The following is a 22465-nucleotide window of genomic DNA, read 5'->3' as shown; positions in this document are numbered from 1 at the left end:
CAATATTAGATATTGATTCGTAGTTATATGGATTATACCTTCGGTCTTCTTTTCCGAGGAGGTTTGATAGTTGGCAGGGGCTCATCATTTTCCTCATTTTCATTGCTATTAGTCTGTAAAATGAATTTTGCTAATAATCAAATTTGATCCTAAAATTAAAAATCAGGAGAAAAAGGATCCATTGAATGATTTTTGGTGGAAGTACTAGTTTGATTTTAGAAGATGATATATAACTTCTTTTTTTAACATTAGGTAAAAGCATGTATGTAATTATTGGTAAACATATATTTATCCCATAACTGGCCCGTGCTGACAGGTCATACGGTCATAAACATCGTAAGACACATGTGTAACAACACTTTTTGACGTCATGATAAATTTGTTACGTCATAATAATTGATTTTCCATTGCTTGTACGCAGAATGCGGCTTCCTGATTGGTTGAGATTTTGATTCATTTAAGCATTGAACGGCTTTCTAGCGCGCTTCATGTTGAATTTGCCTCTGTCCAGTTGGCATTCATATTGACTATGAATGCCAACTGAAAGCCGTTCAATGCTTATATTTACCATCTGCGATTTTTTATTTGTCGTGCGATTTTTTTTTTGAAATTTTCAAATTCAAATTTCAGTTGGCAGTTCATAAGCTGGCGAACTCGCAACTGAATTGGTAGGGTTATATAGTGGCAGTGCCATACAATGGTAAATATACCTCTATGGGGGTTGGGGTGGGGGGAATCCGAAAATGACGCGAAAAAAAATTGTTCATACCTCAATGAAACTTTTAGAAAATGACATCAATGCTTAAATAAATATATGTGACGTCGTATGATTGTCTAGATAGACGGAAACGTCGCATACGAGCTGGATTTCGACTGCCTTTTATCGAAACGATTTTTTTTGCTTAAATTCTCGTAAACAGTAGTAAGTGATAAATAGAATCTTACACTCGTGCCTATGTCATATGAAATTTATTAAACTCGTTCAAAATGGCACAATAAGAAATGAAAATAACGCTGGCATACATGTACCTAGCTATTTAGCAAGTCAATGAACAAATATTATACAATTAATGGTTGAACAAAATTATTTTGATGTTCATAGGTTTAAACACATAAACATATATTTTATCATGAATTATTATTTACAGATTTTAACCTGTGAATATAATTTGCATGCTTTGCAGGAAACGAATCGACAGACACCAACGAAGAAGGGGAAGATGGGGAGAGAAATAGCGAAGACGAAGACAAGACAAAGACGCTGGTAGAAAATATAAGTAACCATGATATTTTGTAACTTTACGAGATAGAACAACTCACATATAAGATTTCATGTTTGTAAAACTAAGGATGATTGTAATCACTATTATTAAATGTCGTTGTATTGATCCACTTTGCATTATGTAAGATATACTAGTAGTCACTGGATAAACTTGGATACACTATATTAATTATATTGATTAACGGAAGTTTATATTCCTTGGGTACAACATTGATTATACCCCTTATTATCATGATATTAACTGTCTTTTATTGGTTTTGTTATATATAAATGGTACCATCTTAGTAAATCAAGAACCACATATGTGGATAGTGTCAAATCATCTAAACATGAATGGAGAAGGACATTGTATTTCAAAACATACCAAAGGCTGTCTTTGTAACATACTTTTCTATAAGATAAGCATGTGTGTAAATATAAGAAGAAATAGAATAAACATATCAAGCACAATGATGGCATCATCAAAAACATTACATGAAATCAAGGTACAAAACAGATATGTGTATATCTAATTGCATGTGTTATAAGTCTATCAGTGTGTGTATAATCGTAGTTGAGGGAGTGACTGCTGTGTAGTTGTCTTGGATTGTCATTGTACTTTTTACTTACATGTCTATGTAAGTCTCTGTCCTTTGCCAGTGTAAGCAAATTGGTCATTTTTGTATCTGTATGTCTGTGAGCTATGTAGTGATTCTGTTTGTATAAGTAGTGATTGTTTAGCTGTAGTATGTGTGTTAGTTATTTGTCGGTCTTGGTGTCTATATGATTGTTTTGACGTGCATGTGCGCGTGCGTGTGTGTGTGCACTTACCAAAGGACATGTATATCTGTGTGCAGTTCGAATGACCTTGTCTTTTTTTCCACACCGTGTGCATGTGTGAGGAGTGTGAGGGAAATGTGTTGACAGACGAATGTTTGTAAGCATGATTTTATGAATAATATCTATCGGCTCGGAGTACAGATAAGAAAAAAAAAACCTGCTCTTTAACCTTATATCACTCTTGATTTTGTTACAATCCTTGTTTTTTTCTCTTCCTTTTTTCTTTCTTTTGGCGGGTTGTAGCAATCGGGACCAATATGCTGGCAAGATCAGAGGGAATTAGTCCTTCAGTGACGAGGGGATGACCATAGACAAATTGACCAGTCCTTACAAAATGGGTCAACCGGATCAGTATTTCCACAGTTGTCTCCTCCTGGACCGGATACCTATCATATATAGGTATATATATTTTCATAGTGTTTTTAAATATCACTGGTTAGATTAAATTCCAAATTTACATTTTTAATGCACTTTTTGATATTTGATAGTTATGAAATTATGTATACAGTGTACTTTAATTATAATGATGCATATTCAGGCTATGTTTTGCTTGACGTTTTTTTTCATTGCTGAATCAATAACAATGAACGAAATGAAGTACCTGAAATACAGGCTTGTATGGAGCAAGATTTGATTTGTCAATTGCATCAGGGTTGAACGTTATCATTCCACATTTTCTAAAGCACATAGCACACTTTATCGATCAGTCTTTAAGAGTTGAGCAAGTTCTGCTTTTAAATAAACTTTGTTCAGATATAACAATTAATGTTTCCGAGTCTAAATCTTTATTGGAGAATCTGAAGGAGTAGGTGAACTGTTCAATGAAATCTCAAACAAGGAAGGCTGTGATTTTTCAGGTACATATATTAAATTGTCAAGAACTGCTTTAAAATAAATGTGATTACGTTATGATTTATATTTTACCATTTTAAAAAGTCATTGTTAAAAAGTCAAATATAACATCTAATCTTTTGGTTGTTTTTTTTTTGTATTGGCCTGTTTTTGTACAAGCTATTTTTACCTATTTTTTTCCAATCACCAATGCGTTTGCATATATTCTAGACTGACAGAAAATTCACAGACAGCCCTCTTGATGGGACGAAAGATGACAACATTAAGAGGTTGCAAAATATGCGTGGGGTGAGGGAGCAAACACAATAGCTCAATGTGGTTTTCCCTTGCCAGTTTTATTGTCTCAACTGACAGATTGGACTCGTGGTTGTCCATGGTAAGACTTAGAGGACGAGCTTTATGGGCATACACAATGAAGACATGCTCAAACAATCTTTGAAATAGATCTGCATCGATGTATCCTTTGGGAGGAGTGACAAAGAACCAGTTTCTAGGTACATGTATGTCTTAAGCATCAGAAACAAAGTTTTTTTTCCACTGTTTTTACAACCTTGAGGTATTTGAATTCTAATGAAATCTTTTTAACTTTTCATACAAGTGGAATTCAATTAAATAGCAAATTTCTGTTTTTATGTTGTTTACTATCAAACTGTTTATGGACATTTCCATAAAACATGACGTGTAGTCTAAACGTAGTGCACTACTAGTCTACCTGTAGTCTAAACCTATTGCACTACTAGTCTACCTGTAGCCTAAACCTAATGCACTATTAGTATCGAGGGTTAAATATTCTGGACTTTTGCATAGACACCCGTGATACACTTGTTTTATTACATAATCACTAAATCACACTTAGAATCGTCTGGCAGTGTTGACATCTGAGTGACTTAGACGCTTGGAAGAATAGGAATAAACTCCTAAATGTGACAGGTGTTCAATAGTTCGCACGTGACCAAATTCCGAAACGTCACAGGTGTTCAATAGTTCGCACGTGACCGTGCAATAGTCATTTTAGCCGTGCAATAGTATACAGTTATCAAATGGGTATGAGGGCAATAGTCAGCCCCGAAGCAATAACTGTTGCACGAGGGCTTTAGCCCGAGGGCAACCGTTGTTGATGAGGGGCTAACAAAATGACTATTGCCCGAATTACCCCCATTTGATAACTGTTTTATTATACCTTAATTTTTTTTGATATATATAGATGTTTGTGCTGGTATGAGAATCTGCTGGATAGTCCTCCATTAACTTGACAGACGTTTGTATGACCCTTTTAGTGTTTTGGCTCTCTCTCTCTCCGTTAATAATGACTCGATCTCTTTGTCTGTGGTGTTTTGAAAACGCGTTTGTTCATCCATGTTTGACAGTTTCGTGAGAGAAAACAAAATGTTAGGCTACTGTCTGCAACAACAAACAATATGTGTCAATTAAACGCTTGCATGTAGTTGTGTCTTTCAAACGTTCTGACGACGTTACAGCAGAGGTGTGACAGTTCGCCGTGTGACAGCTTGCCGTGTGACAGTTTACAGTTATCAAATTGGTATGAGGGGCGATAGTAATTTTGTCAGCCCCAAAGCAACAACTGTTGCACGAGAGCTTTAGCCCGAGGGCAACCGTTGTTGATGAGGGGCTGACAAAATTACTATTGCCCGAATTACCCCATTTGATAACTGTTTTATTATACCTTTACGTTTTGTTCTCTATACAGATGTTTGTGCTGGTATGAGAATCTGCTTGATAGTCCTCCATTAACATGACAGACGTTTGCATGACCCTCTTAGTATTTTGGCTATCTCTGTCCGTTAATAATGACTCGATCTCTACGTCTGTAGCGTTTTGAAAACAGGATCCATGTTTGACAGTTTCGTGAGAGAAAACAAAATGTTAGGCTACCGTCTGCAACAACAATCTGTGTCAATTAAGCGCTTGCATGTCGTTGTGTCTTTCAAACGTTCTGACGACGTTACAGCAGGGGTGTGACAGTTCGCCGTGTGACAGTTTGCCGTGTGACAGTTTTTTTCGAACTGTCACACGGTGTGATAGTCCTGGAAACACATGCGCAATCCTCTCGAGGCTGATAGTCAAATTATCACATTACTTTTATATTGAGAAAAAAACGTAAAGGTATAAACAAATAAAGCTAATACATAGTATTTCAGTTTTTCTTAAACGGAACTCGGAACTGGGACCAAAACTCGTAAAGCTAATACATTGCAGTTCCGTTTATCTTAAACGGAGCTCGGAACTGACACCAAAACCAATAAAGCTAATACATAGTATTTCAGTTTTTCTTAAACGGAACTCGGAACTGGGACCAAAACCAATAAAGCTAATACATAATCAGTTTTTCTTAAACGGAACTCGGAACTCGGAACCACACGGGGCAGGGACGTCATCTTACTATCGCCTACAAGCTTGGATTCTGTGCCTGTCGATATCATTGTAACTTGACACCAATTTATGCTGCTGTTACTTAGTACACAGCCTTCCTCCCATACACGTGTTGGTGTTTTGATGATAAATTATTTATGTTAGTTTAAGATGGTCGAATAAGAACATAATGACCGTTAAGATTTGAAATAATTCAATAATTTTGAAGTTCAGGGTTTGGTGACCAAGAGGTCAAAGATCAATTTTTCAAGGATAAAAATTCTAAGGAGTCGAATAACAACTATCCCTAGAGAGGATGTATGCTGCCGAATCGAACGCTCGTACAAATTCATCCCACGTCAATGCCAGGCACCCGTTTACTCCAGGATGGAGAGAGTACCATGTAAAATAAAGTGACTTGTCATCCTAGATACTCTACCCAGGGGGTTATAGTTCATTATCGCGTTCTGCATCCTCGGGATATATAATTGGAAAACATCGAAAGCACACGACTAGTTATTTGAACGAAAGTGAACCTAAACTGGAACATTTTTCTTCAGGTTGGTAAAGAAAATATGATAGAAGTTAATTCATACAATACATATCACAAACATGAATCGATTCTATGCAACTTTAATATACTAAGAATTTAATTATACACATTCTTTTGGCATATAAATTACAAGATGTAAAGATAATGCAAAGTTTGACAGGCGATAGTTATCACGTGCAGTTGATGCTTTCTGTTGTACCGGACAGGTGAGGTACATAGGTGAGTTAAAAGGTTTAGAATTTGAACGACCAATATATAGAGTTAAATCTATCATTTGTGGGGCCAAGATAAATAGCTAAAGTAAGAGAAATAATGGTTCTTCTGAGGTAATTTAACTAACCAAAACAGAAAAGAGCTTTTCGTGAACAAATCGACGGATGGGGTGGGGATGCATCGCAACTTTCTGGAAGTCAATGTGTCAGGAATCAAACTAACACCATTCAACAACTCCATGGTTCAAAACTAGAAATGTTTACAATTGGTGTCGGATTCTTCATCCATTATATCACATCAACAACTCCATGGTTCAAAACTAGAAATGTTTACAATTGGTGTCGGATTCTTCGTCCATTCGATCACATCAACAACTCCATGGTTCAAAACTAGAAATATTTACAATTGGTGTCGGATTCCTCGTCCATTCGATCACATCAACAACTCCATGGTTCAAAACTAGAAATGTTTACAAGTGGTGTCGGATTCTTCATCCATTCGATAACATTTTTCACAGTAACAATATAAACATCGTCATGTTTCAAAAATTCGCGAATAGCCATATCCATAGCTTTCATATTTGAAGGCACCAACAACCATGCGTAATGCATGTTGAATCCAAACGGAGCTCGGTTTCCATAGTAATTGTCCCGGAAGTTGTACATGATATACTTGTATGCTTCTTCTACTGTTTCTGGTCTGTTTAAACACCCGTCCACATAAACGCACGCAAATTCATCTTTGAAGTCTCTCATAGAATTAACAGGAACTTCCCACAAACCCTTGTGTGTGTGATTAGGACAGGTAGGGATATGGCAACGAAACGGCCAGGAATAATCCAGCGTAAAGGGCCACGGTTCACTCTCATTCATATAGGATCTGACGTAGGTCAATGAAATATCATACTCGAATCCAAGTTCCTTTAGGATACTGTCCTGTGCGTCGCCAGCAGGGACGAGACTGGGACTTCGCCAGCCAACTACTTCTTTTTTCGGAATACCGGCAAGTGTAACAATCTTATCACGCTCCCCTTCTGCTTCTCTTTTTACGTCCGCACCAGTAAGAAGGTCGTTATGCGTTATGCTGTGTACAGCCACCTCAAACCCCCGTCTATACATATCCGCTAGAACACTGTAGTCGGTGTATTTGTCCGTCACAAACAAGCTGGCAGCGATTGGACAACCGTTTGGGTTTCTGCGTTCAGGTCTGAACAATCTTCGATAATGTCGGGCAGCATCGGCCGTCTGACCGTCATCGAACCCGAAATACACAATCTGGGGAATATCTCGCCTGTTCATTTTGTGTTCAAATGTACTGCAATAACATTCTGGCAGTTCACAGTTAACTTCTTGCTCACACGGACCAACCAAGTCAGGTTCATCCAACTTAGCTGCCTTAGATAACTCAAATGAATCTGGCGCTAGCGAAACAAAAATCACAAGGATAATTTCTACAGCAAGAACCACGAGGCCGATGATGATCCGGTTGTTGATGACAGTCAGTTGGTCAACCATTGTCGATGTGAATGTGTATTGTATTTTGAGACGTCTGATATATAGGTACATATAGAACTATGTCCTGCATTCAATAAATATGTGCCTACTCAAGATATAAGCATGGGTAAGTATCTGTTATGCTATTACTTCAGGCCATTTGTTAGCAATCGAAAAGTGAATACACTTCTTATAAGTGCCGTCCATTTGAATTCAATTACATTATATAAAATATGAAATTGTGACGTCTATAGTTTAAGGAGGCAAATCCATTAGCGTTAGAGTTCATATTTTTGATATGTTATTGACCACCAAACTTCATAACTCCAGCTTCCAGATGGTACTGAATGTTAATAGCCAACCACACGTATGTAACAGCTTGAATGATTTTGTTAGTTTATTAAGAATATTGATATGAGATTTCCAACTAAACAACGTAAAAGAGCGACCAATTCTATTTCAAAATCAATAAGGTAGTAAAGCAAGTAAAAGTTTATTTTACAACTACAGAACAAGTTACAGCAACTTATATTAATCACTCCTTGTTGCCCGGATGGAAGCATGAGAAGGGGTCTTACTGTTGAATAAAACCGGAATACCCCGAGAAAACTCATGTGGTGAGGTAGATGACCCTAAATAGCAGAAGTGGAGAACAATGAAATCGTTAATCGAAATTGAAGATGCAATTTTTGTAATTGTCTTGTTTTCCTTTTCGTTAAAATATTTGTCAGTATCAATGATATCCAGTATTCCCTTGTGTGTTTCCGACACTTTAAATTCTTATGTTAACAACTAAGTATGCTTAGTATTAAATGTTACTCGTTATAAATGTTAACGTCACCTCATTGCCGAAATCTATATATTACCCGATCTTTTGCTTTGTCTTCATGTCATGGAGTATGTTTGCACCACCTTTAGAGTCACACCAAGCTAGCTCCTGTGAATTTAGTAATGGATAGGTATATGTCAAAACAAATATAAAATCGTTTAACGTCGTCAGTAGTTCTAATGGTCTCTGTAAAAAGTCTCCAGTGAAGTCAAGAAATGGACTTAAAGAAATGTTAAAAAGGAAGGAGCTGTATTGATACGGCAATGTAAACATTTTCGTTATTTTCGAAGTTCCTGGATATTGGATCTTTAAAAAAAAAAAACGTAAAATCATGTGCACATTTTGAACCAGCACTGTTGTTTTTATGAATTTTCCGTGGCATGCTGGGTAATGTGTATAATAGATAAGTTTAATAATCTCCTCCTTTATTATCAGGAATTAGTAGGTAATTGGGCAATGATAATGTAGGGGTGATTATTACATAATGTAGCTCAAAAGGTCAGTGTTCACGAAACAAATTGTCCTGAAGCTTAAACAAAAAACGAATTATTGCTAATGTTAGAAACCCATTAAGTAGATACTGCAAACCTTTCGACACCACTCACCGCCCCCAGACAGTTCACTGTTACGGGTTAAAGGTTACTGGAAGTATCAACGTATCACAGTTAAGTACGGACGTCGTCCGTTTGTTAACGTTCGGTTTGTAATCAATTGTTATAGTAGATATGGTGATAGAATTTTCATGTAATACAATATTGATGATGTGAAGTGTTTATGTAATACAATATTGATGATGTGTAGTGTTTATGTAATACAATACTGATGATGTGTGGTGTTTATGTAATACAATATCGATGATGTGTAGTGTTTATGTAATACAATATCGAGGATGTGTAGTGTTTATGTAATACAATATTGATGATGTGTAGTGTTTATGTAATACAATATTGATGATGTGTAGTGTTTATGTAATACAATATTGATGATGTGTAGTTTTTATGTAATACAATATTGATGATGTGTAGTGTTTATGTAATACAATATTGATGATGTGTAGTGTGTATGTAATACAATATTGATGATGTGTAGTGTTTATGTATTACAATATCGATGATGTGTAGTGTTTATGTAATACAATATTGATGATCTGTAGTTTTTATGTATTACAATATTGATGATATGTAGTGTTTATGTAATACAATATTGATGATGTGTAGTGTTTATGTAATACAATATTGATGATGTGTAGTGTTTATGCAGTACAAATTAATGATGTGTAGTGTTTATGTATTACAATATTTATGATGTGTATTTTTTATGTAATATAATATTGATGATTTGCACTTTTTACGTAATACAATATTGATGATGTGTAGTGTTTATGTATTACAATATTTATGATTTTTTTTTTTATGTAATATAATATTGATGATTTGCACTTTTTACGTAATACAATATCGATAAGGTTATTTTTTTAGCAAGAAGTTCATTGTAAAACACAACACATGTGATGTGCAGATGTTCACTCATTGACATTCTGTTTTTGTTTTTGTTTTATTTTTCTAATCATATGTATCAGTTATATAAATTCTGTAATAAACTTAATGGATATAATTGTAATATATTAATTTAACAAAATGTATAAATATTCAATACGAATGTACTATTTTGAAAAACAAGGGGTTAATATTCATACAATTAATAATCAACTGTTTTATTATATGAAATATAGTTTAAAACAGTCGTTGGTTTAATCTGTATTTCGTTCTAAAATACAAAAAAATGGTTAAAAGATCCTTTAATGCACAATTAAATGTGAAGATATTGAAAGGATTACATAACACGTATCATGAGTATGATAGAACATCGGCATATTCTGTCATACAAGTGAGATATGTTATTTTCAAGAGGAAACATTCAATTTCTTACTGATTTAATTTTCAAAGACGAAAAAAGGGAAAAAACTAGGCGTCCAAAAAGCGCGCGGATCTGGATAATAATATGTGACATTGTATCCATATGATGTAACGCTTCAAAACAAAAACGGCAAAAATGCTAGATAATCAGAATGATGATATAAGTTTATATTATAATAAGAGTGATGATAAAAGATTCTATTGTAATGTGAGTGATGATATAATATTATATTGTAATGGGAGTGATGATATAATATTATATTGTAATGTGAGTGATGATATAAGATTATATTGTAATGGGAGTGATGATATAAGATTATATTATAATCAGAGTGATGATATAAGAGCATATTGTAATGGGAGTGATGATATAATATTATATTGTAATGGGAGGGATGATATAATATTATATTGTAATGTGAGTGATGATATAATATTATATTGTAATGTGAGTGATGATATAATATTATATTGTAATGTGAGTGATGATATAAGATTATATTGTAATGGGAGTGATGATATAAGATTATATTATAATCAGAGTGATGATATAATATTATATTGTAATGGGAGTGATGATATAATATTATATTGTAATGGGAGGGATGATATAATATTATATTGTAATGGGAGTGATGATATAATATTATATTATAATCATAGTTATGATAAAAGATTATATTGTAATCAGAGTGATGATAGAAGATTATATTGTAATGGGAGTTATGACATAATATTATATTGTAATGTGAGTGGTGATATAAGATTATATTATAATCATAGTTATGATATAATATTATATTGTAATCAGAGTGGTGATATAAGATTATATTATAATCATAGTTATGATATAAGATTTTATTATAATCATAGTTATGATATAAGATTATATTGTAATGGGAGCGATGATATAAGATTATATTGTAATGGGAGTGATGATGTAAGATTTTATTGTATTGAAACTTAAGCATCAATCTTTGCAGTGTGCTATATTTCAAAACACTATCTTGAGGATCGTCTAACCCTTCATCTATGAATGTTTATTAAATCGTTCTCAATTATTTATGGCATTAACATAAAGCCATGTAATTATGTGGGGGTAGAGGCGAGGACGTGGATTCCTGTATCACAATCTATATTTATTACCCAAAAGGTAAATGAAAATTTCGCAGCTTTAAAAACTTTGAACAAGATACATTTATTGCTGATTTATCAAATGTGCCTTTCCATTCTGCCTATGTTTTCGATGACACAGACGATGTTTATTGGGCACATGGAAAACTGATGAGGGGGTTGATCGATGAACACATACCGATCGAAGAACGTAAACCCAGAATTAATAAACCACCTTGTATCAATGGTAATCTCAGGAGGGCTGCTTTCAAGATGGCTATGCTTAGAAACAAGTATAGCCGTATGAAAACACTCTCAAACTGGGAAACCTATCGAAAACAACGTAATTATGTTAAAAGACTTTGTAGACAATCTGTCAGACTGTAACTTCAGGAACGCTGTGATGGTGGCCCAGCCTCTGAAGATTTTTGACCCACAGTCAAACCATTCTTATCTAACAAGTGTAAAAATGACCAGAATATTATATCAATAATATATATATAAGATAATATAGCTGTGTCAAATCAAAATGTAATGTTTTTTCAAATGATGCGAATAATAAAGAAAATGATCATGAGGGGGTATCCTCATTTACAGAACACCCCAGTGTAGTCAATATTAAAACATCCATCTGCCCTCGTGATGAGGAAAATGAGAATTTTACCTTCAAACATGTGACAGTGAAAGATGTCAAAAATCTTTGAACGTCTTATGCATGACCAGCTCAGTGAATTTTTTAAAACCATTGTTTAATCCTTTTTAGCTGCGTTCAGGAGCGGTTAAAGGTACCAGGCTGTCCTGCTGCGAGCTCTTGAAGACTGGAGGAGGGCCTTCGACAACCGTCAATATATTTGAGCTATTCTGATGGACCTGTCCAAGGCCTTTGACTGTATTCCTCACAATCTGCTGCTTGGGAAGCTGCTAGTCTATGCGCTAGGTGAGTCGGCAATAGACTTCATCTGTAGCTACCTAGGCGAAAGGCAGCAGTGGGTCAGGCTGGGGCCCGAGACCAGCAAATGGGCCAAAATAAAGAAAGGTGTTCCCTAGGGTTTTATTGTCGGACCACTGATTTTTGATATTTGTATTAATGATAGTTTTACCTTAGTAAAGAAATGTGATCTCTATTATTATTCAGACGACAATACTTTCTCAAAAATTTGTGATAATTTTGAAGCTTTAAAAAAATGTTTAGAAGAAGAGAGTAAAATTTCAATAAATTGGTTTAATGGCATGAAGGCCAATCCAGAACAATTCCAGGCAATAAGTATTGGCAAAAAAACAAATAGTATAAAATCTTTTCCCATTGGCAATTTAGAAATTAGATATGAAGATTGTGTTAAACTTATAGGTGTAGATATTGACTTTTTACTCACATTTGACTCGCATATATCTCGTTTATGTAGAAATGCCTCTTAAAAAGACTGGGAAAGAACCGGACAAAAATAGGAAAACATAACATTTTTAAAAGTTTTATCCTGCCAAATTTTAATTACTGTCCTTTAGCCTGGCATTTTTGCACTTTATCAAATAGGATGAAATGTGTGGCCTCAGAAGTTTTTAATGTCTTAAACAATATTTCTCCCTCTCTTTTACATAATCTTATTGAGAAATTCCAGAGGTGAACACCTCGACATATGGTAAAAATCTTTTAGATTTGAGGCGTCCCGGGTGTGGAATGGTCTGCCAAACGAATTAAGGTTGGCAGCAAATTATGGTTCGTTTCGCGGGCTGATCCACTCCTGGGATGGTCAGATCTGCTCATGTACCATATATATGAACACACCAGTAAGTGCGAGTTGTCCCCCTTTGAAGTTTCATTATTGTAAACTTATATTTATGTATATTATATGCTGTAAGTGTTAAACATGTATGGCACCTTGTGTCAGGGCCGTGGGACGAGATGTGTGTGCCCTGTAGGAAGGGGATGCCCAATCACCTGTGTACATGTATCTCGTCCAGCGACTTTGACACTGTGGTATGCAACATTACCATGTTTTCCTTAAACTGCTTGTTTTTCTCCATATTTGATTTACACTTTGATACAAAGTTGTTATATGATCATGTATATAAATAACTCTTATCAATTATTTTCTGTATTACTGATAATTTCTGTGATATTTGTTGATCATTTCCTGTTTTTATACTTATGTTTGTCGCAAGAATAACTCAACAGTGCTAAGGTTTTCATGTTTTTGTAATATGCGACGTTAAATAAAGCTTCTTGAATATTGAATCTTGATTTTATTAACACAAAAATACATTTTTGTCATTGGAAAATAAAACAGGGAGGATGAGTGTGAGGATGAGTGTGAGGATAAGAGTGAGGATGAGTGTGATGACGAGTGTGTGGATGAGTGTGAGAATGAGTGTGATGATTAGTGTGAGGATTAGTGTGAGGATGAGGATGAGTGTGTATTATGTACATGTTTACACATATGTAAGTTGTGATGTGAATATCAAACAAAGGTGAAAGGGACGGAGTAAATGAACTGATGATATCTGAATAAGGACATCGACATTAGACGTACACCTTATTTCTGGATAAAATGTACAATACCAAACCCCATGATAAAACGCTCTGCCACCGTATATCACTTAGATTTCGCGAATACTTTATTTCGCGAACTGACCCCTTCAGATATATTCGCGAGTACATGATTTCGCGAACGCTGATATAGAAATACCAATAAGTTTCCGAATGATGAGGTATTAGAGTCATGGACCCCGCAAGACTCGTACATAATTAACAGAGTTGTTATTTTCGTGAAAATAATTGCGACGGATTCGCATTCGCGATTGACACTCCAAGCGTAAATCCACCCGAAATATAAGTGAGTTACAGTCATTCAAAATGTGTTTCGGTTTATTTAGTATGCAGGCATTACAGCACAACAACACTGTTTTAAGGAATTGGATGTCTACCACATATAACTGAACATTCAACAAGAACTATTATTACATTTATTTAAATCAAGTGATAGATGATATGTCATATTTCGTGAATTTTGTCTTCTATCATTGCCTGCAAAGATATTTCCTCAGACCAAAGTCCACTCTATACCATTTTAACTAATTTCCGAACACAATGAACAAACTTATTATACGTGATATTCTTATAAATATATATGTATATAATACATACCAAAACATTGCTGTTAACATTTGTATAAAACTCTTAATTACTAGAATATGTTGATTACTTCTTACGGAATTTTAACCACTTTGCCATTATGTATACGTAAAGGACCAGAGCTGCGATAACAAACAATAGTAGAAGCACTTCTGACAACGTCATCATGTTTGATTCCTCTCGTTGTTTGTTACAACTCCAGGGATAGAAATCCTCTACCTGCGTTATGTTCTGTGGATCCTTCATCCATTCGATGATCTGTTTAACGTTGACGATATACACGGCTTTGTACGACATCATCTGTCCTATTGCTTTATCCATGGCTTCTAGATTTTCCGGGTTTTTAAACCAGCCCACGTGCATATGAATTCCAAAAGGAGCCTTGTTACCGTTGTAATGACTCAGGAAGTTATTCATAATATACTCATATGTTTCTTCTGAAGTATCTGTCTCGTTTTTACATGTGTCAAAATACACACAGCTGTCCTCATTGCTGTAGTCTCTCATGGCATTTACGGGTACCTCCCAGAAACCCGGGTGTCGATTGTGCACACATGGCGGAATCAGGCACTTGAAAGGCCAGCCGTAGTCGAGAGTCAATGGCCATGGGTTCAGGTTGTCTAAACTCGCCTTAGCATAAGTCAGTGAGATATCGTAAGTATATCCTAGATCTTTTAACACCTCCATCTGAGCATCACCAGCCGTCAGTAAGTATGGACTTCGCCATCCAATCACCGCGTTCTTGGTCACGCCGCGAACGTTTGTCACTATATTGTCTCTCTGTGTTTCTGCCTCCTCTAAGAGGCGTTTGGGATTAGTGATGTGTCCGTGAGTAACACTATGGGAGGCGAGCTCGTAACCGCGATGGTAGAAATCCCTCAATACATCGTAATTCGTATTGTCTCCAGAAACGTAGAAACTCACGCTGACAGGACAGCCATTCGGATTTTTTCGAGTTTCCCCAAAAAGTTGATCAAGGTATGGAATGATGTATTCACGAACGCCATCATCGAATCCAAAATACACCATCTGAGGAATCGTATGTCGATCTAGTGGGTGAAAGAAGGTTTGGCAAAAGCAGTCTGGAAGGTGGCAGTTGACACCCTGATGACAAAAAGATGTTGTAGTAGGTAGTATTGTAAGAAGTATGCACAAAACACTTCGTCTCATCATTGTCATTTCAACTGATCAATATTTCGAAAATGTCTGTTGAACTTACACCGGTACAATCGTGTAGTGGTGTCTTGTAGTATGCGTTTACATTAATGGTTTGTGCCTTTCGGCATATCAGTGACGTCACTTACCTGATGACTGTCCCATTAGACAAACGCGTTTATTCAATTAAGTGAACCCCACCCCAATTGTCCAACTAATGTGTGCAGTAATATGTCATACTTTGTTTCAAAACATTGTTATGGTCTTCACCCACCTTCACCTCTTAAACTTTTTGTTTTCAGCCGACACCTATTACAGAAATATCGGAAACTCAACATAAATTATTTGCAGATCCTTGTATATAATATCAAAAATAATTTAATACGCGATTGTAATGTACACATATAATATCAAAAACAATTTAATATGAGATTGCCATGTACACATATGGTGTAAGCCAGTGTGAACCTACCGCCTTATGTTATTCTATCTCCCCGAATATAAAATTGTATATAATGTATGATGGTAGACAGATATGGACCTGATAGAAATTCTAAATCATCTTAAAGCATTTGTAATTGAACAGAATATAAACAGACAACACATGTGTTAAGATACATATATCATTTTTATATAATAAATTTGATATAATAATGAAATCAATTCTATAATCGTTTTCCTGGAGTAACATTAAATCATCAGTCTGAAATCAAGTGAAAAGGAATACCGTTTGAATCGAATTCCCATTGACTCTTAGGAACATAAGAGGTTATCTTACTCAATGCTTACTAGGTTATTATTAATGTAGTGTGACTGTCACATCAACTTGTACACGTATAACAGTTGTAGCCATGTTTATGTCGAATACGGTTTAATTTTGTCATGGCATATTAAACAATAACACCGCTATGGCATATTTCTTGTGATATTGAAAATTATAAATTATAACCTAAACATATCACAACTGAGTATATTTAGACAAAACTTTGTAAGTGTATTGGGATAAACTAAACGTACTATTTAGACAAAACTTTGTAAGTGTATTTGGAAAAACTAAATGTACTATCAATCGGTATATTTAGATAAAACTTTGTAAATGTATCGGGATAAACTAAATGTACTATCAACGGTATATTTGGATAATTCTAATACATTATAACTTAGTATATTTAGATAAACTAAATATATCAAAAATGATTATATTTGGATAAGCTTAATATTTTACAAACTAGTATACATAGTTAAACTCAATGTATTATATAAGCATATTCAGATAAAGTAAAGTACATGTACATGTATATGACGATTAGATAAATTATTTAAATATCTTGAACTTGAATACAGAAGTGTGTGTGAAAGTTATCTTTGTTTCTTTCTGTATCATGTAATTACTTTATGTGAACAATCTGAATAAAAATGTGAAAAGTAAAACAAATATCTTGAACTTAAAGTTTAAGACAACACAACGATGACGCACAAGATACTTGTTTATATTCAGACAGATAGTGCTTTTCTTGTTTTTGTATTTACTTGTTTTTGTATTTACTTGTTTTTGTATTTACTTGTTTTTGTATTTACTTGATTAGATGAGGTCACGAGAAGTTGACGTTCATTTAAAATTGAGCTTGAATCAGAAAGCAGAGAGTCCCCCAGGGTATTACATATATAACAGTGCCCGGTTGTTGTGATATACGTGTACCTATTATTCAGCAGTAATCCTAATTAAACAAACTGCCCGTTGGCGGTAGGGTTTGATTGATACATTAGCGGCTATTGTCCAACAATGCAGCAAAACACGGACACGTCCTGACAGAGACAAACCAGACAATTATCCCCTTCAGACCATGATCTCATGCATGTTACACACACTCTTCTTCATGCCTTTATTAGAATGAATGTAGTTTTCCTTATCAGCCGTACGCCATAAGCCATTCATTATGAGATAGAAATTTTCGTATCGAAGATGTGAAATATTTCTACTATTTTTAAACATTGTTTTGAGATTTGATTCTCTCGTACAAAGACTAGCATAGATATATTTCTTTCAGACAGACGGACAGCTAATAAAAGCAATGTAAGATGCATTCCACACGAAATCGTCTGGTCCCGAAAGGACAGTTATAATGCCTAGTACGCCTCGGTTTGCTCTCCAACAGCCCTTGTCATCCATGTGGTCATGGTACAATATTACATTTATCAGGACAGGTGCCTGTGCTGCATACACAATTGTCTGTCCTCTCATCGTACTTATATCTCAAATACGACAATACGAGGGCATACTACAGACATAAACAGATTAACATGCGGTAGAAGAAAACAAGAAAGATAATGGTAGGTTATATTGTCTTACCAAATGAAACACTAGCGCTGTTGTTAATGAAGCATAAGACATTTGCCTGTTCGGACACCTGGTCCTAATCTCCCTTTTTAAAGTTTAACCATGTTAATATTCATGTATGTGCTATTCGTATTACCAACGTTTTTGCATTTAAAAAAAAAAAACCACACACACACTCGTGAATAACATATTTTAATATCATTTATTCAATGAAGAATGAAATTCTGATTAAACAATGTTTCTGTGCTGCTGGGTTTATCGCCCCGTGCACAGCTAGGGTCATTTGAGACGTTGAACCCAATTTTGTACATTTTTGATTAATTTGGAAAATTGTTTTGCCTCTTTCAACTTTCCTCGGTTTTGATAATGGGTTTTTACTAGCTTCTGTTTCCTCACGAATAAACATTGAAAACTTGAGTACAGTATCGGGTTATGGTAGATGTCTGTATTGTCATATTTGCTTAAGGCCTGTTAGGATGTTCAAATTCTTTTTAAGATTTTCACACTTTTGGCCTTTAACCCAACACTGTAATCACATTTTCACGGTTTATTCGTGAAGAAAACAAAAATATACAAAACAACCTTAATAAAGTAAACGTTTTCCTGCTTACAATAAACTAATTTAAGAAACGAACATAGACTGCAGATTAACAACTATATATACATGTACATACATCCGTCTTTTGTATCAGAAATGGGTTTCATTTCAGTGGCGGCATTACAAACACTTTTATTGTTCAAGTTTGTTTATGAATCCATCTATATATTATACTGAATATGTTCACGTGAATTGAAATAAACCATTAACTTAGACGACATAATAATGTAAAATTTCCCCCCCTTGTCCTTTTATCCTCAATATGTCCAGCCAATGACCAATTTAGTGCATTGTCGAAACGCGTGTAAAGAAGTAACTAAAATGTCCAGACATACGACGAATATTTCCGTTAGATATGATTATATAATACATAAGTGATTGAAGGTAAACCAGGAACTGCACATACCTGATTTTACCTGTTCAATCGAAAGGCAAGCTAAAGTATTCGGGCTTGTCTTGTGCACTTAGTCTTGCGGGCTTCATAAATACTAATATTGATTCAGGAATTAACCTATTTCATACTGCTTTTGAAACAAAATCAAATTCTATATGTACAATCATGAGCTCCCAACATGTTTTTCCTGGTGACATATGCACGAATAGAAAACATTGAGCAAATTAGCAATTATAATCTAGTATACCACTTGATACTGCAATATTAATAAATAAAACAAAGAACGTAACAGAATTAAAATGTTTTATTTGGACATTGTGACATAAATCTACATTACTATTCGCAAACCAAACAGAATATCGTATTGCAAACTGCAGTTTAAACGTATAGACGACATCACTTTAACGTAAATAATAGTAACGATCTAACCGAATATTGTAGACAACACTTTAACGTAAATACCAGTAACGATCTTGACATCATTTTAACGTAAATAATAGTAACGACCTAACCGAATATTGTACACATCATTTTAACGTAAATACCAGTAACGATCTAACCAAACATTGCAGACATCACTTTAACGTAAATACCAGTAACGATCTAACCGAATATTGTAGACATCACTTTGACGTAAATACCAGTACCAGCAACCGCCAGTACAAATATCAATATGGCACGGAATGTAATGATACTGTCAGATTGTGAAGTACATCTCCAAGGTTTAAAACGATTGATAAACTGCAGTTCTGTTGGCCTTTTCATCCACTCCACGGTCTGATTGATACTAACGATATACACATCGTCATACTCCAGCAGGTCATGTATGGCCTGGTCCATCGCATCTATATGTTCTGCTTTTGTGAACCATTTCGCGTGCATGTGGATTCCAAATGGAGCCCTGTTACCATGGTAATGACTACGGAAGTTGTCCATAATGTAATTGTAAGTTTGATTCTTAGTTAGAGGTTTGTTTGCACACGAATCGAGGAATCCACAAGAGCCCCAGTCTCCGTAATCCCTCATAGCGTTGACAGGTACAACCCAAAACCCCGGATGTTTGTCTGTTGGACATGGTTGTATGTCACAAGGTAACGTCCATCCATAATCCAGCGTAAACGGCCATGGATTTAAATCTTCCATCTTCTTTCTGGTATAAGCAAAAGACACGTCGTAAGCAAAGCTGAGGTTTTGTAAAACGTCTATCTGCTCGTCCCCCGCTGTCTTCAGATAGGGACTGCGCCATCCATGGATCTTGTCCGCCGTCACATTCGAAAAGTTGATTATGTTGTCCCTCTGTCCACTGGCTTCTGCTCGGACCCTTTCGCCAGTGTCAATGACACCATGACTCATACTATGGACGACAATTTCAAACCCTCTGTCGGAAAACTTACTCAACATGGGATAATCAGTGTCGTCTCCGGAAACGTACAGAGTCATGCTGATCGGGCAGTCATTGGGATTGTTACGTTCTTCTCCGAACAACCTGTTGTAGTAAGCTTCCGATTCTGTTTTAACACCATCATCGAATGCAAAGTATACTATCTGGGGGATCTCCTTAGGGTCGAGCGGGTGATGGAAGGTGCTACAGAAACAGTCCGGCAGGTGGCAGTTTTCACCTTGTTTACATACTGGTAAAAAGGAACTGATTGCGAAAGAAAAAAGAGCACTGCAAAATATCAGAGTCACTTGCATAGTTCTTATTGGAGACGTGTATTGTTATATACTGTTATAAATATCTCATGTATGGTAGTTCTTCTTCTTGGACTGTATAGTTCACGTGATGTACCTTAAGGCAATAAGACATCGGACGACGAGAACATAAAAGCATTTCCATCAAAGTACTACGATAGTATACCCTTGAACAATTACGCAATATTATTGTGAACATTTAATCTTCTTTAGATAATGTACAACACTAATTGTATGTTGTCTTTATACCGGTACTTGGTATATCATATTAATGGTAGAAAATCAAATGGGTTCATTAATTATAGCTTTTAGACCGGTACTCAGTATAGCATGTTAATGGTAGAGAATCAATTAGTACAATAATTATAGCTTTTAGACCGGTACTCAGTATAGCATTTTAATGGTAGAGAATCAATTAGTACAATAATTATAGCTTTGAGACGGTACTCAGTATAGCATTTTAATGGTAGAAAATCAATTTAGTACAATAATTATAGCTTTGAGGCCGGTACTCAGTATAGCATTTTAATGGTAGAAAATCAATTAGTACAATAATTATAGCTTTTAGACCGGTACTTAGTATAGCATTTTAATGGTAGAAAATCAAATTAGTACAATAATTATAGCTTTGAGGCCGGTACTCAGTATAGCATTTTAATGGTAGAAAATCAATAAATACAATAATTATAGCTTTTAGACCGGTACTCAGTATAGCATTTTAATGGTAGAAAATCAAATAAGTTCAATAATTATAGCTTTTAGACCGGTACTCAGTATAGCATTTTAATGGTAGAAAATCAATTAGTACAATAATTATAGCTTTTAGACCGGTACTCAGTATAGCATTTTAATGGTAGAAAATCAAATTAGTTCATTAATTATAGCTTTGAGACCGGTACTCAGTATAGCATTTAAATGGTAGAAAATCAATTAGTACAATAATTATAGCTTTTAGACCGGTACTCAGTATAGCATTTTAATGGTAGAAAATCAAATAAGTTCAATAATTATAGCTTTTAGACCGGTACTCAGTATAGCATTTTAATGGTAGAAAATCAATTAGTACAATAATTATAGCTTTTAGACCGGTACTCCGTATAGCATTTTAATGGTAGAAAATCAAATAAGTTCAATAATTATAGCTTTTAGACCGGTACTCAGTATAGCATTTTAATGGTAGAGAATCAAATTTGTACAATAATTATAGCTTTGAGACCGGTACTCAGTACAGCATTTTAATGGTAGAAAATCAAATTAGTTCATTAATTATAGCTTTTAGACCGGTACTCAGTATAGCATTTTAATGGTAGAAAATCAATTAGTACAATAATTATAGCTTTTAGGCCGGTACTCAGTATAGCATTTTAATGGTAGAGAATCAATAAGTACAATAATTATAGCTTTTAGACCGGTACTCAGTATAGCATTTTATTGGTAGAAAATCAAATTAGTTCAATAATTATAGCTTTGAGACCGGTACTCAGTATAGCATTTTAATGGTAGAAAATCAAATTAGTTCAATAATTATAGCTTTGAGACCGGTACTCAGTATAGCATTTTAATGGTAGAAAATCAAATTAGTACAATAATTAAAGCTTTTAGGCCGGTACTCAGTATAGCATTTTAATGGTAGAAAATCAATTAGTACAATAATTATAGCTTTTAGACCGGTACTCAGTATAGCGTTTTAATGGTAGAAAATCAAATTAGTACAATAA

General features: G+C 34.9%; 3 protein-coding genes across 3 annotated transcripts; all 3 read right to left on the bottom strand.

Annotated features, from left to right (window-relative positions):
* Positions 1-6526: 6526 nt before the first annotated feature.
* LOC117329940 lies at positions 6527-7603 on the bottom strand. The gene has a single exon (XM_033888172.1). The coding sequence runs from the start codon at positions 7601-7603 to the stop codon at positions 6527-6529; it is 1077 nt and encodes a 358-aa protein (XP_033744063.1).
* A 6013-nt stretch (positions 7604-13616) lies between these two features.
* Positions 13617-15825, bottom strand: LOC117328705. The gene has a single exon (XM_033886201.1). The coding sequence runs from the start codon at positions 15747-15749 to the stop codon at positions 14637-14639; it is 1113 nt and encodes a 370-aa protein (XP_033742092.1). The 5' UTR covers positions 15750-15825; the 3' UTR covers positions 13617-14636.
* A 3516-nt stretch (positions 15826-19341) lies between these two features.
* On the bottom strand, positions 19342-20828 carry LOC117328704. The gene is made up of 2 exons (XM_033886200.1): positions 19563-20828; positions 19342-19527 (listed from the first exon to the last, which is right to left on the bottom strand). The coding sequence occupies exon 1, from the start codon at positions 20748-20750 to the stop codon at positions 19659-19661; it is 1092 nt and encodes a 363-aa protein (XP_033742091.1). The 5' UTR covers positions 20751-20828; the 3' UTR covers positions 19342-19527; positions 19563-19658.
* Positions 20829-22465: the final 1637 nt, after the last annotated feature.

This window comes from Pecten maximus, chromosome 6, assembly GCF_902652985.1.
Source record: "Pecten maximus chromosome 6, xPecMax1.1, whole genome shotgun sequence".
NCBI classification, from domain to species: domain Eukaryota; kingdom Metazoa; phylum Mollusca; class Bivalvia; order Pectinida; family Pectinidae; genus Pecten; species Pecten maximus.
The sequence above is the reverse complement of the archived record's forward strand: the minus strand, read 5'-3'. Positions and strand labels throughout refer to the sequence as shown.